A 17111-nucleotide genomic window follows, 5' to 3' on the forward strand; every position below is an offset into this window, starting at 1 on the left:
TTCACGGGCCACGTTTAGATAAGTAGCAGTTTGCTCTAGAAGAAATGTGGCAGCTAACGTTAGACCAAGCTGAAGACAGTGGCTGCTGATTGGGCCTATTATTTGCGCTTAATCGTTGATTTCCTACTTTTTGTTATAATTTATGTTTATATTTGCCTATATTGGTTGGTAATAGACAATATCCAGCTGTGCTTGATATTTATTTAAGCTTTTAACGGAAATTAGGAATTTTTAGTTTCTTCGAATCGGGGTCTGAATCGGATGCTATGTTTTGTCTAATGACGAATCGGCGGCCCAATCGGCGGCTACGAATCGGCGGCCCAATCGGCGGCCAACTTCAGCCTGGTTCTGTGTGTCGCAGCAAAAAGTAGCGTGCTGCCTCGGGAGGCACATTTCCTCGATAATTTATCAATTTTAAGAGTATTTACCTTCTTGAAGGGTAAACTATATCGTCGATAGGGTAAGTATAGTGCTAGGGGTGACTTGTTAACATTCTAGTGCATGAATGGTGAAAATACGGGCATGTTTTTCTGTGTGTTGCCATTTTGTTCAAAGGGGGAGGGGGGCACTCTTACTAGTACTTTTCCTCGTAAAAAATTAGCGTCTGTTACTACTATGTAGCAGTTAGATGTAGCAGATGTTTCTGCATTCATAACTGGGTGATTCAGTTCTTCTTTCCAGATAATGGTGTAAGAATACACCTAGTTCTTCAATGATAAGTGCTTATGTAAAGTGTAATTTGTTTGTCATTATTTCAACAAAAAGATAGTTACAAAAATCGTTATCTTTCTCCATACTCTTCCTGAAATCCAACTTGGGGGTTTAATCAAGAGGAAACCTCCTTGATCTTAACTTGAGCTTACGACTTTTATCATCATACTAAAGCATGTGGTAGTACTTCAAACACCAAGTCTTTCAATGAGTTTTCATCAAGAGAAGAGAGGTCCTTGAAAGCTCCAGGTCTGATGAAAGCTCCTTGGCCATTTTAGGCCCCGTTCATGATGCAAAAAATGAAACGGTTCTATCGGTTACTATCGGTTAGACCAGCTGAAACGGATAAGTTTTGTCATCATGAACGCTCCGAAACGGATCTGAAGCGATAGGAAACGTTTTTTTCGGAACCTCCTTGCGAGGTAGTATTGAAACGGTTTCTTCCTTATCTGGAATTGCGAATTTGCATCATGAACGCAAAAGCGGCGTGATCCGTTTTACATCGGGGCATGTGCGTTCATATTTGGTGGCGCCACGGGGGAAAAGTACAATTTTTAATCTGTCATTCGGGTGTTTCGGCCGCGTTTTCAGTCGTAAAATTCGTTTTTATTATCAGGCCACCTCCTTGTCGACTGAGGAGCCAGCAGTCCTGATATCGCAAGGGGAATGTGTCAGGAGATCCAGTGGAGATGTCATAGCATGGCATATATCGGGACCACAATGTTTTCAGAGGCATTTCCAAGGTCATAACAGAACCCAGCTTCCAATTCAGTAAGACATTAGTTCAATTTCGATCAAAGACCAATAATCTGACACGGAAGTACAAGTTTAGGCAAGATCACAACAACCTCAGGGGTCAGAGGTCGCATTACCATGCCTTTTCAAGGAACTGAAACGGTTTGCAAGTTTGCATCATGAACGCAAAATGCAAACCGTTTCCTGTCGTTTGCTGTCGGATTTCCAGGCCTAACCGATAGAACCATTTCATTTTTTGCATCATGAACGGGGCCTTAGTCTAGATCTACATCAATTGTGAGTTAGCATTAGATTTGTACAGTAAAGTCATTTTCCTTGCTCCTCAGCTATCCTGTAGTACACTGCAGTGTTTCCGCCATGGACCAGGCAAAAGATTCGGCACCCACAAAACAGACCATGATCTACATATGTGGAGGTAGGTTCTTGTTATTTTCTTCATCAAATAATAGTAATATTGCATATGTCATGTGACTGAGAGTGATATATTTCAATAATTACGGCAGTTACTTGGTAGCCTGAGTACTAGTTAGTTCCATCCTCTGTAGTAACTGCAGGCCCAGTCTTTTCTGTGGTTTAAGCAAGTGAAAAGACTGAGCCAGCAGTTACAATGGAGGATGACACCCCAGGGTTCTCCTCAGAATTTTTTAGTGTAGTGGAGGGGCTGGCAAAAATACTAGTAACCTGAACCAACGCGCTGCGCTTCCATGAAAATGGGTTCATTTTGCAATGACAGAGGGTGTCAAATACTACAGGTATTAAGGGGGCACACACCAGTTTATTTGGGGTTTCAATTGGAGGCGGCATACCCTAAAGTCTAGCGACCAGCTCTACCAGGGAATTATCCTGAAGCAAAATAACTGTATATCTGGTGAAAGCATATTCCTTTAGCTACAAGACAAACTAAGTTTCGATCCTTCAACTTCTCTGATTTTAAAAAATTAGAGGGAAGAAACATTATTTTCATGTAAAAAATAATGCAAAAAATCGGGCATTTTGGCATTGAAAAAAAAACATGAAGATGATTTTTCCGTCAAACACGACTGATACTGTCAGAAAGAGGAAAACCTAACGAGTAATCCAGCTAATTATAAAGAAAATTCTAGTACTACAGTTTTTTTAATCATCCACGGCGCGCGGCATTACAACTAGGCTTAACACAGCGCTTCAGAGGTTAATCTAGGTCACGAGCCTAATCACATTCAGGCGTAGGAATATCCCGGAAGTAAGACGCGGACCAAAACACAATTTGCACCGAAAACACACCATTTCCTACGCTTTTCAGCCATGTAACCGTTTAATGTCATTTCGCAGGAAATAATGAGAAATGTCAACTCAAACATGGACCCTCGGAAGCCTTTCGTCACTTTTTTCTCGCGCACTAGCTCGAACCCCTGTCGCGGAAGAACTGGTGTGTGCACCGTTAAGTGATTCCTTTGTTGTGAAGTGGTAAAACACCTATTGTTTCGATCATCGCCCATTCACAAGTTTCTGCAGACAATGCCGACTGGAAAAGTGATTCCACTTGGCACAAAAATCTGTGAATTTTCTCAAATTGTAGCAAAACTTACCAAGAAAATAGGGAAGAAACACACTAAATTTCAAAAGTAGTATAGTGGAGCTGGGCTAGGAGTATAGTGGAGGGCCTCTGTTATTCCATCCTCTGGGGAGGGCCCTGCACCCATATTACTAGCAGTTACTTGCTCGTACAGAAATAAAGAATTCCAGTGTTGATAGATAGCTGTAGTTATTCTGCTCGCAACTTCTATTTCCTTATATACTGACATAATGTTACATGGTTTATCTACTCATGTTTTCTGTTGTGTTCTAATCATTTTGTTTGTTTGTTACTTGCAGAATGTCACTACGAGAACGAGATCAAGGCGCGGGACCCAATCCGCTGTCGGGAGTGCGGCTACAGAATCATGTACAAGAAGAGAACCAAGAGAAGTATCCTTTTTGAGGGTCAAAAATTTCCGCATTCACTTTTTTAGAGATTGTAGACAAATAAGGGATTGCATTTGTTACTTTTGGAAAGTGACATAAAGCCAGCAGCTACATTTGTTTATTTGCTTATTAGAATTCACCACACAAGTGGAAGGGACGAGGGAACAGGTGGTGGCACCTTTCCTAGTCTTCGTCCAACATGAAAATACAATGGATACAGATCAAGATACTAGTAACGAAAGATGACATTATCAGTCACAGACTACCAAGCCCTTAAATCCTGGCAGGAGGCACACTTAGGCCCAATCTACACACAGTTTTTACCGATATCTGTGGAGATGTTGGGAGGGATCTAGAACGTAGGGGGCCGGACACCCATGGCGCTTGCAGTCATAAACATATAGCGTGATTTTCCAAATGGCGTTATATGCTAATGAGCCTTCCCGAAGTCGGGAAGCATCTACACGCGCGTGAAGCTGTTGGGGACCCCTGCTAAGCTATCGGTAAGGTATCGTACGAATGGTCCGGACCTTTCGGGAGAAATTTCCCGATATCGTAATGGCGATATAGTAGTTCCATCTAGACGATGAAAAAAAGCTGTCGGCGAGAGGTTGTAGGCTCGCCGATATCGGGAAAAACTGTGTGTAGATCGTGCCTTACTTAGTAGATGCAGTAGACCAGGTACAGGGGTTATCAGTTACAAAGAGACTCCTAAATCTGTCACATTTGGGGACCGTTAGGCAGGTATAGCTTCATTGGTAAGTTAAAGGAAATGAGGGTCTTAAATCCCAACCAAAGGGACATTTACATTTCATTTAGACATTCATATGAAGTACACAAGAAAGCTCTGGTTTTGTCTTTTCACATTATTTGGGGTATCAAATACATTATCAGGGCTCGAAATACATTTTCCTGCATACCTGCACTGGTGCAGGTAACATTGAAAATTACCTGCACCAGACAAAATTTACCCGCACCACTCTGAATTTAGAAAGTATGGATCATACTAAAATCATTGAGGAATAAGTTTTATGTTTATTTAATCTTAATAGGTGGGTAACATTCAAAGCAGCTAATAACAATCCACATACACCTACACCTTAGGACATTTATGTATAAACCCCAGTACATGGATAAGTGCAGGTTAGGTGCAGGTAGACACCAGAAATACCTGCACAGCTCCAATTTTACCTGCACAAACCTGCATATGCAGGTGGTATTTGGAGCCCTGATTATAAATGAAAGTGGCATGTCTGATACAAGAAAACACATTTGATTTTGTAGAATCACAACAGGCACTGAGCATGGGTTTCCTGAGATCACAGAATAAAAAAAAATCTTTTTATGTGTTGAGACAACTTTTAGGTAACAAATGTCTTACTCTTAGTTTTGAAGCATTCCTTAACAGTCCTTTACAGTCGTGGTGTTTGATGCAAGATGATCAACCCTGACGATTCTTGTTCCAGAGAAGAAAGAAGACTCCAAAACCTCATGTCTTAAACTCATTATAGTCAACAGCTATGTTATACCTGTATCTTGACTTGAGCTAGCTGTAAAGTAGGACTAGTCTTTCTCGTCAACTGGTATCCTGATTCTATTATCGTAAAAACATCCTTAAACTTTAAAGTAAACTTCTACAGGACCTTCATTAGGATTTAAAATTCAATTAGTTTTAAATCATTGGAATGAACTGCAGATTTCTCCCAAGGTTTCTTTAATTAAGCTGCCATTCAAGTTTCATAGTGTTAATGCTCCAGTCTAAGATAAACGTATTGCAAACTGACACTGAAACGTGCCACAAATGACATACGTGTAGCATATTACTTGCAGTATATATTACACCAAGACTTTTTACTAGTATATGTTAAAGCAGTTTTGGCTTTATCATAAGTTCACGCGTCATCATTCAATGGTTCAGTTTTGTAAATAAAAACTAATTTGCAAAATGACTTGTTTGATGCTTGCTATGTAATTCTAGTTATCTATGCCACAAAGATAACAATGGCATAAGGGACTATAACAAAATGGTCAGTGCAGACAGTTGGTCAAGTATAAACAAGATTGATACACATCTACTTACATCAATACCAGTATTCTAAATTGCCACTAGATATTGCCACAATGACCATGTGGTCCTTACTTCTAATAGTATGTTACTTGTACAGGCCTATAGGACCAGTTTTTTTACTATACTTCTAAAGCTACCGTTAGTATATAAAATCTTTTATTCGGGTTAAGATTTCAAAGGGGAGCTGCATCGCTCCCCTTTAAGGGAACAAATGACGTAAGGTGCCCTTTTCTCGAAAAAAGTTTAATCTGCCTCCTTTCAGACTAGTATCATGTCTCTTACTAACTCTTACAATACTTAGCTTATAATCCAATACTTAACATATGTATAAACACATTACATTATGAGCACTTGCACTGAAAGCAAAGTATTACGGTTTATTAATAATTTATGAACATTTCTTCCGTACACAAATCCGTTCCAGCTAAATAATTCACAAATGAGTGTAAATGAAAAGAACAATTATGTCCCATCTATACACAGGTCTTATATGCACTGAACTAGTTCTTTGCAAATCAAAAAGTGTAACTAATCTGGTATTTTCAGAGATTATTACTAATGTGTGTATATGATAAAGTAAAACCAATCTATCGTTTGTACATTTAGGAACAAAAGGGAAGATTTTACCATGTAGAAAGATTAACAACCTTAACGTAAGTAGATTTGTTTACAATAACAATGGACAAAAGTACTTCTATAGGAAACATGCAAAAGAGTTGTATCAAACCAGTTACTACAGTCTCTCATACCTTTCTCATAGAATACGCAAAAGAAACCACTTTTACCAAAATCACAAAACACACTTAGCATTAAAACATTGGACTGTTCATTGGAAAGTCTTGTGGGGAGTTTGGTGTCGGCTCTCAAATGAAGATGAACCTAACTGAACTGTACACACTAGGCAACTTAATCATGCAATAAAACAACAAGGCGTGCATTGATTTCTTCTGAACCTAGTGATCACTAAGTCTCCATGAATAAAACGTATAGATTGATATGGTACATTTGTTCCATTGAATTTAGTAACCATATGAAATAGCAACAGAAACAAAACAGGTTGATATTGAATACATCCCAAACATACATGTAGTTCTGAAGTATGGTACTGTTGATACTTTTTTCTCTTACCACTTCAATCTGAACTCTTCTTCCTGTCACTTCTGCAGGCCGGACCTCAATAAGGACACCATCTTCCCAGTCACTTCTTGCCACACACATGCACACACACACACGTGATAGATAAATAGATAGATGATTACATACAGACAGACACCTGGCTGATATGTTGACAATCACGAATCGGCGTTACCCCCAACAATAACCGCCACCGCTCGTGGAAGGCCTCGATGAGGCTGCCACAAATCTACGAGCTAAGCTGTAATAGTGCTTACACTTGAGCCGGTGGTACATGTGCTAGTACTGGTTATTCTTTCCCTAGTCACCGTCTTACTCTGTTCGGACGTTGGATGAACCTTTGTGCTCATTTTCTTCAGTGCTTTCGACATCATTGTGAACACCATTCCAAGAAACGCCATTCCAAACCCGGTCCAAAGCAAGATGAAGACCCTATAGAATACCAGATTAACAGAATACTCCCTGTCAATCCGTTCCCCGGTTACGTAGTCCCCGAAACCGACTGTACTGAGGGTAATAAAGACGAAGTAGAAAGAGTCTCCGTAAGTCCAATCTTCCACGATGTGTACCATCCAAGTAGGGATGACGAAAAAGACGACCATCCCGACAGCAACACGACTGGCGTTGCAACTCCTCTCAACCCACTGCCGATTCCATTGTGGCCGCTTTTCCGATATCTTCTTCGCCAAAAACCGGGAAAAGTTCCTCATCCTTTCGGCGATGGCTGAGACGGTTAAGGCGGTTAGAGGGATCCCTAGCGTTGCGTACGCTACGCAGAAGGCTTTCCCTGCGGTGGTTACCGGAGAGAAGTGCCCGTACCCGATCGTAGTCAACAGCGCTCCGCTAATCCCTAACGCACCGTCCATTCCCCACCGCTTTCGAGAACTCTTTTCCTCGGTACTATCTGGATGCAGCCCCCACGATTGAGCCTTAAAAAATAAATCAAGCATTCCATGTAACTCTTCCTGTGTGAGCACTACAACAGGTGACGATTCGTCAGAATTGAAACATTGTGAACTGTTCTGCCATCTTCTGGAAAGGTTTCGTTTGAACTCCCAGAATTCGATACGCATTTTTTCCTCCGCAGGTGACTCCAGTGCGTGAAAGATAACGGCTCCGAAAATCAAATACACGAAGAAAGCCAGTAGTAAGCCGGTGGTGACAAAGTTTTTCAGTTTGTGCAGCATGACTTGAGAAATAGGAGCCATATTGTAGTATAGTCTGTGTCTGTTGCGCTTCTTTCTCGACGTTTCTCCCTGTTTGTTGCGGCCTGTGTCCACGTTTGGGGGTGCCTTGTGGTATAGGACCTGGTGTTGTTACTGTACGTACAGTTTGCACGGAATGTCTCCTTGACTCTTAGTTGTGTTGACGACTTTTTCTTCTACCCACAGTCTCCTAGGTACCGCTTCGTAGCTATTGTTGTTGTTGCGATTTTTGTCAACGGTTCTCCCTGTTTGTTCCGTTTCTCTACTATTTCCTATGACTGGGTCAGATGCCTCCTTGATTCCTATAACTAGCAGTATTTGCGCTGACGATTTTTCTATCCCATGCATCCACAGTAGTTAGCGTTCATCCGCACTTTCTTTCCCCTGTTCACATCGGAGTTGCTAGCTGTTGATGACTCACCTTGTATCGTCAGTACTTCAAACGCTTCTGTGTGTTTTTACACAAAAAGCCACCCAAAGGTTTCTCTTTGAATAAATGGATTAGTTCATAAAACTCATTACTCACATTTGGATACCTAATCATGCTATTGCCTTCAAGTAATTCACCTGATGAATTATTGATCTGTCTCGCCCAACCAGATAAAAAAGAAGTAAAACAACAAGTTTGTATTTGCCATTGTTTCCTTGGTGATATCGTATTCAGCATCACGAAAGCATTAAGATCTCATGATTCGACTATTGTCTGATGGCGTCTTTTTTTTCAAGAAGTAATTCTATCTGGTAAGAAAATCTGATTAATTATTTAGAAGTGGCAAAGACAATCAATACAACAATATGGGGAATTATGGAGTGAAATGATGATTGAAATATTATACACCTGTTTATCGTGGGATATTTAATATGTGTGTAGAGATCATACTCCCTCACCAACCAATCAGCACGTCACCGAAACGTACTGCGCCTGTGCGAACCCTGGTGGTTTGGGGCTTGGTTTGGTCAACGTTGCATTGAAATCCCGCTTGTTGCACAGTATATGTTAGAGACATGGTTTCATGTAAAACGCACACGGGATTTTACCCTTATATACGCACGTACTTTCTTAAATGCGGTCCTTTAGTAAACCGGGGGTTTAGCAAGGTTTAGCATGTCTATACTTTTCGCGCAGGCGCAGTACGTTTCGGTGACGTGCTAGTGGCAGTTGAAACTGTCTCAAAGCAGATGTAATTAATAGAGTGGAAGATCTTACAATCTTCCACCTAACATCTACTTGGAAAATAGTATGACACTGCACTGCACCATCAAGTCGTAAGGTGGCATGGCAAGTAAGACGATTGAAATTCAACTGCAGAGCGCTGAATGAAGCCGAATATTCAGCACTCTCGAATCTTTTTTTGTCTCCAACCAAATTTAGATTTAGATTTCATTGACGAGACATTTTCCAACCGCCACATGAAGAAGAAGAAGAAATGTAGACATACCTCCCTCCCCAAAGTGGTAAGACCCAAGATGGCTCTTCACCATGGCAACAGTCCATATTTGGGAAAGAGCGAGCTGAATCAGAAACAGGTGTACGTACGGGTGTCACAGGGAAGACGGATACTAGTACACATCGTAAGTTATGTTTCTTAGATTTGTGCATGTTGATAATTTGCTGGAACGGTAGAAAAAGCGTCTTCTAGTCGTTATGATGACATTTATCTTGATACGAAAGGATCTTTTGACTTAAGACTTAAGACGATTTAAGATCATTTAAGAGGTGGGTGGAGCCGGAAAATAGGAAAGGTCTTGTTACTACTTTGTACTACAAGTGGCGTTATACGTGAGATCACTTCGCCAAAGTTATGGGGTATTCTACTCTTTTCTTAGATCTAAGCAACATAATATGCAAGTCTGGACTAATATAATGCCTGTATTATGTGGTAATTGGGCACTCAAGTCGAGGTGTTGTCTAATGTTTAATGTCTTGTTAAATGTGACCTTTGACCTAATAAATATGCGGAAGTGCCTCGGACATGCATGTTTTCGGTTTATGGTCTTCTTTGATAGTTTTGTCTCTAAGTTAGGCCATGTTGATTTGATTATATGGATGACATCCTCTGGGAACTCCAAAATTGATGCGAGCGAGCGAATAAAAAAAAAGTTTGGCCAAAAAAAAAAGTTGGCTTCAGTATGAAATCAATGTGGCCAGGAAGGTTGAACATAGGACTACAAACACATAGTATGGTATACCAACAGTTAGATGTTGCGACCAGTACATCATACGGGTGCAAAACATTTTTTTCCTTCTTGGACCAAGGAGCTTTTATTGGACCAATCTGAAATTAACAGACCTGAAAAAAAATCAGACGAACGGGGTTCGCCAATTGCAAAATGGACACACTATGTTGGCGGGTGTTTGGGGTCTTACCGGGCCAAAAAGACAACAAAAGCGAAGTGAGTAGAGGTTATAGTCACTTGTACCAAGTTTCCACAGGCAAAGGTACAGAGACAGTTAGCCTTTATTACATGAAGATGGGATTTTAAAATGCCAGTGGTAGTCCAATGATCCACCAAAGAGATTCCTTTGTAGCAAAATTGACCGATTACCATTGTTTTGAGTATTAATTTATCAGTTCTAAAGTTTCCACAGACAATCAGGTCCAAGTTCACGTCCACCTGGAAATGATCCTCTGGACCTGAACGGGACCTATCCTGAATTTACTGGTTCATGTACAAACCCCTACCAAAAATACTTTTTTTTCTTTCTGTCCTTTCACATCTTATTCTTTGACTTTTGAGATTTATTTTGCCATTCTATGGCATCAGTTATCGATTTTCTGATACTTTTTTTTCAATCTACGGAATATTTGTTTTGTGCTCATTTTACAGCTGCTTTGCACAATTTACTATGTGGTCCAAAACTTTTTTTTTTGTGGAATTGGCCGAAAATTGGTGCGAGCGCGGATGTCATCCATATAATCAAATCAACATGGCCTTAGAGACAAAATAATCACTGAAATGTGGTTATACAGGGTAAATATAAGCGGAGAAAGTACAGTTTTTCAGATAGGTGTTAGGATTAAACCACCACCGTAAGACCTGAAGTTATTGACACTACGTGAGTCATGGTGGTATAGGATGCGTCATCGTTCTAAACTTAAGGTCTCAGAACACAGTTTTTCGGGTATGGGGATTTACATGGTTAAGGACCCCAAAGTGAGGTGGTTCGACGACTCAAAACCTATAGTAGGGTGCAGATACAATTCACAAGAATTTAGTATGGTGAAGTTGAGGGTACAAGCTACAAAATATCTGAAGATGAGCATTTGCCGGCTCGTTTTTCTATAACAGACACTTTGATTTGACCCCCAGCGGAGGTCATGGAACTGCAGGCGGCGAACAGGAAGTGCCGGTAACATATCAAGGCGCAAATTCCCGCCGGCCGAAAAAGCGACGTAATCCAACTTATACAGTATGAACACCGATGTATTCCTCTACTATTCACCACAGATTCCACCTCGCTGTCGTGCACGGAAGAATAAATACGGCCTTTGCAAGTACCGCGATGCACTATTTTAACCCGAACTACTTTTGGGGACGGGGGTCGCGGATAAATACTTTGTTATGAGACCTTAAGGCACTGAATCATACGTACTAAATTTGGAGTCTGATTCGTAACCTAGGTAATACGTACGTAACTGTGACGTCAATGGCCTAGTATTTAGCAATAGATTCTAGTTAGGGTTAAGGATCATCATAGCGTTGACACCAATGTCATAAAAGACTTTTTAAAGGCGTTAAACTGACCCTAAAACTAAAAGTCGTTGCTAAAGATTTTGATGTTGATTGGCAGTTTGTTTTTCTCACTGTTGTTGTTAGATGGACCCACGTCACATGACCTTCCTGATGACTGATTATCCAGGGCCACCTCAGGAACCGTTTCAGCCAAAAGGTAGTTATTTTATTTTGTTTATTTATTTATCTATTTATTGGTTTGGCTGTTCAGAATGCACAGCCAGGGCTGCCCAACAAGCCTAGGCTATTACAAAGGGCTTAAGCCCTGCTGACAAAAACTGAGACAAAATGTACTACTACTAAGTAGTTCTTTTTTATCCGTGGGGATTACCTAGATCCGTTGTTTTTAGGGATGTCGACATGCAGTGGGTTCAATCAATATTGTCAAAATATTACAGTTTGAAGCAACCATTCTTATCTTGAATTTGCTGTCCCTTGACGGTTTATAAACCAATATAAAGCAACAATTTTCTTTCTATCAGACTGAATGATTCTGTCCTTTTTGACATTCTTTAATGCAGTTACTACTCCGTCGGAGAGAGGCGTACTGGCCGTTCTTAAACAAATTGAGAACAACCAGCGGATCAGCAGTAGCGAAGTCTGGCACAAAAAACGAGCAGACGGAAAGAAGGTACACCTGCTTTAGATGTCATAATTTTGATATAGTGAAAGCGACCATTAAATGCTTGCTATCATTTAGTCAAAAAGGGGAGGGTGGTACACACGTGTCAGACGTAATGTGTCAGTTATTGTGAAGATCGCCATAGAGGAGGCTGATATTACCGTGATATAATTCTCTAAGCAGATCTGTCAGGGGCAAGGACAGATTCCAAAGGGGTAACGGTAAGGATTAGGGTTAGGGTTAGGTTTAGGGTTATGGTTAGATGACTAGGGTTAAGTTAGGTTAGGGTTAGTTGTAGGGTTAGGTTAGGTGTAGGGCTAGGGCTAGGGCTAGGGCTAGGGCTAGCTATACGGGGCCAATAGAAACTAAGCCCTTGGATACTGTCGTTGCCGCCAGTATATCCATTTGGAGACGAATGTTTCTGTGTCTTTCTAGGTTCGTGTTCTCATCAAGGCTTCCATCGTCTCTCTAACAGAGATCGACACCGTGAAGCAGTCATTCTCGGCTGAAGTCTGGCTCTCAGCCTACTTCAAGGAACCTCTGCTCAAGGGGAAGAAGGACAGAGAGGTAAGAGACAAGACACAATTAATGTTATAAACTTAAATTGCCACACTTAAAAGGCTGAGCTGCCTTTATCTGGCTTTCACATATACAACAAGAAGCCTCTACTGAATTCTAAAATAGAGAACGTAGAAAATCTTTTCCTTTGAACTATTATGCCATGTCCAGGTAACTTACAGATTGGTTAGGTCTACAACTTTGCTATTTTCATACATATATCATTATGTCGTAGACAAGCAATTACCATGAACTGATCAGGTTTCTTTAACCAACCAACATGGCGTATACTACATGACGTCATAATGTCATGTGATTAACACTTTCATTTCTTTTTAAAATCAGGAGGTTGACTGGGCTGACCAATGGGATCCACGGATTGTGCTTTTCAACGCTGTAACGGTCGATAAAGAAGAGATCAAACACAACCTGATCCTGTCCGACATGGACGACATTCCCATCGTACAGATCACCAGGAGGGTGCAGGCAACCTTCAAGGAGCCGATGAAGCTGGCAAACTTTCCCTTCGACTACCAGGTTAGCATTTTTTTATCGTAACCTTAATTAAACTTCAGCCTGCTATAATTATTTACTTAGGTAACCGTAAGAGGTATATAGGCAGCAGTGAGAAGGTCAGATAGTCAAAGACACTCCTTGTAATGCTAGTTCACATTCATCTGTTCGGTAACCTATATCCGTTGCTTTTCAAAAACAGCATATTTAGGCACATCAAGTCGAAGCTAGGGTGGTAGTTTTAAACTGCAATATCATGAGAGTATTGCAATTTGAAACTAACATTCATCATTAAAGTGAATCATTATTATCCCCCAATACCCTGTTTTTAATCGCAACGGATATAGGTTACCCAATGAATAAAGGTGAACTAGCGTTAACATCTATTATCATAATACCGGCCGTTTACGACGATTTCTCTAGCCATACTGATTTGACAAATTGTCAATGCATCATTTTCTCCAGTTACATGTTGCTGTTATAGGTTACCCTTGCCACTTCTTCTGTGTAACTTTTCTGCCACTCTTGTCCTGCTAAAAGCGTAATATCGTAATTGTAACACGCCGTGGAATTACACGGCGAACGGGCGCGTGGTTGGGAGGGGGTACAAAATACCGGCCGGAAGAAACACGGCACAATTAACTGTCGCTATGTACCTTTATACATCCTCCATGTTCCTTCCTTTTCTGTTTTAAGTAAATGCATAAAACATAAACCTGCATGAGCATACAAAATGTCATGAGAAAACGGACATATACTGTCAAGAATTTTCATTTAACTTGCGTCCGCCACAACCGCTATGACGTACAGTGTAACACTTCACTGCTAGCGTAGATATAAAAATGGCGGGAAAATGGCTGCGTACGTTCAATTTTGCCCATTCAGTCGTAGATCCGGGCTATTATGCAATGGTTCTTCACACTTTTACATGAGTTGTAGGTCGATCACCAACAGAAATTCAAGATTGCTGTTGAATCATGTTCGTCTTGTGCCGTGAGCATGTGTAATTATGATCTACAAATCTGGCAATGAATGTGACAGTGTGTTCGTCCCACGACGAGCTGCCTGTCCTGAAAAAGATACTGAAAACTTTTCGCCTTGTTGTCTTCGAATGCATTGTAATCGATGCTTTGTAAATGATGTATTGGACACCTAGATGTCTGAAGTGTGCATACCTCAGAAATAACTATTGTTGCACGTGTAGATCTCTTTAAATTCCATTATTTTTTATCGGCCGGTATAAGTCTTACGGCCGGTATTATGCCAATGCATGTTAAGAGTTTAGGCAGAAAAAATAAGCATATTAGATACTAGTAGTTGTAAGGAGTCTGTGTTGGTAGATTTGACATCACATGACAGAAGTATTGGGCTAGTTGTACAATATGAGGAAGGCTGACCGCTCAAAGGAACAGACATGGTGGACATTTTCTTCTTCTTGTCATTGGATTAAGAAAAATCAATTGAAAACTTTATATATTTTTCCTTAGAGATTCAATATTCTATATATGTCTGAAACAAATCATATTGCAGTCAATAGATATAGTAGTTGGGAATTAATAATCAATACTGACTTCTTTCTGACAATGACGTTTTTAGAAGCTGACTATCAAGTTGAGGTCCAGATGGCCGATTGACCAGGTGGAGCTCCGGAAAAACATGGGAGCCAAGGACACCATCCGGACGGACACTTTTACAGGTAAGCAAATCATTTTGTGACCTCTGGGTGGACCTTTACATTCTACCAGTCTTCGCTTACACTAACTTCACTCTTACATCCTGTCACTCCACTGTATTCGAATAACTACCAGAGACACACAAGAACACAAAATTTAATATCCACTAACACACACAAAAAGAAATTCTGTAATCGGAGGCAATTATGTAAAAACATATCTAGTCCTTTAGACATAGCCTTTAACTTAAGGCTAGGACTAAAGGACTAGATATGCCCTTTCTAAGGCCATAGGAGTACTGTGACAACGGCATTATTTTCTTTTACCTCCCCAACTGAAGCCAGATACCCGTTTTTACACCTGGGTGGAGTAAGGAAAGCCATGTTAAGTGCCTTTCCTAAGAGCACAAGATTGGTACCATGATAGGATTTGAACCAAGAATCTCTGGCTTTTGCGCTAAATACGCATTACATAACCCACAAGGCAATCGACACTCACTAAAAACACAAAAAAGGTGATGATTTTATCAAAATTCTTTTTCCAGCTTCTCAGGAGTGGAAACTGTACGGACATCTCCTCTGTGACCATGACGTCACTAAGAATGACGTGTCCACCTCAGACAAGCAGTTCCCCCTGTACAACATCACCATGCACGTCAAGAGGAAGTCAGGCTTCTACGTCTGGAACGTCGCTTTACTCATGGTAATCAATCAATGATTCAACCAATCTATCAATCAATAAATCTTTTGCTTGAGTGTAACCCCCTATGCATCACATCAACAAAGACTAGAGTACAAAGTAAGCTTAAAGGGGCATTCCACTCCAGAAGGGAGTCTTGTTTTCCAATAAATAATGTGTAATGAATACATAATCAGCCGAATCACCTTGGGATGAATTACGTAATGTGTGTTTTATAAAACAATAATGACACTCACTAAACCCATGCAGACCCTACCCATGCATTCACTATACACATAGACACTTTGTTTATCGTAGTGATTTTTTGGGAATAAATGAGGTACGCTGAGCACACCGAGAAGGCAAATTGCTCATAAGATAGCAAGGGATACAAGAACGAGACGAAATTTCTTAGCGAACCTGAAATTAGTTTGGTAACCTTACCTAAAAGTTCTGCATTGTATTCAGCCATAGGGTTAATTCAATCAGAGGGTACTTGGGGAGTTTACTACAACATTGAATGCTTTTGAGGCATGTGGAGCAACTGGGTACTAAATTATCGTATAATGTGAAGTCGTATGCAGTTATCACTTCCTAAAATGAATAATCTATGGGAAAATAACACTCCCGTGTGGAGTGGAATGCCCCTTTAAAGTTAAGCTATGAATTCGAGCCGACAAAATCAGAAAATGCAAAATATGAAAATTCTGGCAGCCGCTGTACTACGACATTCCCCAGGAAGAATGACCAGATCAATTTGGTCCCATGGCCTGAGTGATATGTGGAAGGTAGCTTGAAGTCATGTTTGTATTCCAAGTACCTACCAGACTAATCTTCTTTGTCATTTGAAAAATCATTATTCTTCTCTCTGTATTGAGTTTAGGATGTGAGTAACCTAGAATCCCTTCCAATATCAAACTGACTGTTGTGAAGACGAGTGAAAGATTACCTTTGGCTCAATTGAATTTAATTGACATATTTTTGTTTTCTTTGCCTGCAGTTCCTGATCATGTCGCTTTCGTTCACGGCGTTCTCCGTGTCTCCGGACAAACCTGAGTCCCGTCTCAGTGTCAGCCTCACCCTGCTGCTCACCTCGGTGGCTTTCAAGTTCATGATCTCCCAGAACCTGCCGACTATCTCATACCTAACGCTGCTGGTAAGTGTAACCTTAGGGTAACGGTTCATTCACACAATACATTACAATGTCAAGGTTAAAATTTTTCTCACATCTTGTTTAGGGCAGTGAGTCACCGACTCACCGTGAACGTTTTTTATTGCCCGTGGACCACACAGCTAAGATACAGTAGGGGGCACCGTGCGTTCACTGGCAGCGGTGTGTGTTCAACTTCCATACTCTTTTTTGATCTCACGAGTACAGTGAAGGGAGAGAAAGAAAGTTCCATTCTTGAAGTCTTCTTAGGTGGGTTTGAACTCACAACCTCCCGAATGTACTATTACACTCTCTCTTCTCTTGCAAGTTTTAGGCTGCGAGAGGATCGATCGAGAACATGCCG

The 17111-nt window shown here is 40.7% G+C and overlaps 2 protein-coding genes across 2 annotated transcripts; one reads left to right on the plus strand and one right to left on the minus strand.

Moving 5' to 3' along the window:
• Window positions 1-6669: 6669 nt before the first annotated feature.
• On the minus strand, window positions 6670-8709 carry LOC118404096 (potassium channel subfamily K member 16-like). Its single transcript, XM_035803058.1, has one exon. The coding sequence runs from the start codon at window positions 7819-7821 to the stop codon at window positions 6850-6852; it is 972 nt and encodes a 323-aa protein (XP_035658951.1). The 5' UTR covers window positions 7822-8709; the 3' UTR covers window positions 6670-6849.
• A 3295-nt stretch (window positions 8710-12004) lies between these two features.
• LOC118404710 (neuronal acetylcholine receptor subunit alpha-9-I-like) lies at window positions 12005-16921 on the plus strand. The gene is made up of 6 exons (XM_035803976.1): window positions 12005-12184; window positions 12611-12742; window positions 13079-13270; window positions 14843-14942; window positions 15464-15621; window positions 16598-16921. Exons 1-6 carry the CDS (start codon window positions 12041-12043, stop codon window positions 16772-16774), a joined length of 903 nt encoding a protein of 300 aa, XP_035659869.1. The 5' UTR covers window positions 12005-12040; the 3' UTR covers window positions 16775-16921.
• The last annotated feature ends 190 nt before the right edge of the window (window positions 16922-17111 follow it).

This window comes from Branchiostoma floridae, chromosome 17 (assembly GCF_000003815.2).
Source record: "Branchiostoma floridae strain S238N-H82 chromosome 17, Bfl_VNyyK, whole genome shotgun sequence".
Taxonomy (NCBI): Eukaryota; Metazoa; Chordata; class Leptocardii; order Amphioxiformes; family Branchiostomatidae; genus Branchiostoma; species Branchiostoma floridae.

Bases quoted from the DNA above. Each gene is read 5' to 3' on its own strand.
- LOC118404096 (XM_035803058.1), bottom strand. From the start codon at position 7,821: ATGGCTCCTATTTCTCAAGTCATGCTGCACAAACTGAAAAACTTTGTC.
- LOC118404710 (XM_035803976.1), top strand. From the start codon at position 12,041: ATGATTCTGTCCTTTTTGACATTCTTTAATGCAGTTACTACTCCGTCG. The intron at 13,271-14,842 runs GTTAGCATTTTT...TGACGTTTTTAG, and splicing joins ACTTTCCCTTCGACTACCAG to AAGCTGACTATCAAGTTGAG. The intron at 15,622-16,597 runs GTAATCAATCAA...CTTTGCCTGCAG, and splicing joins GGAACGTCGCTTTACTCATG to TTCCTGATCATGTCGCTTTC.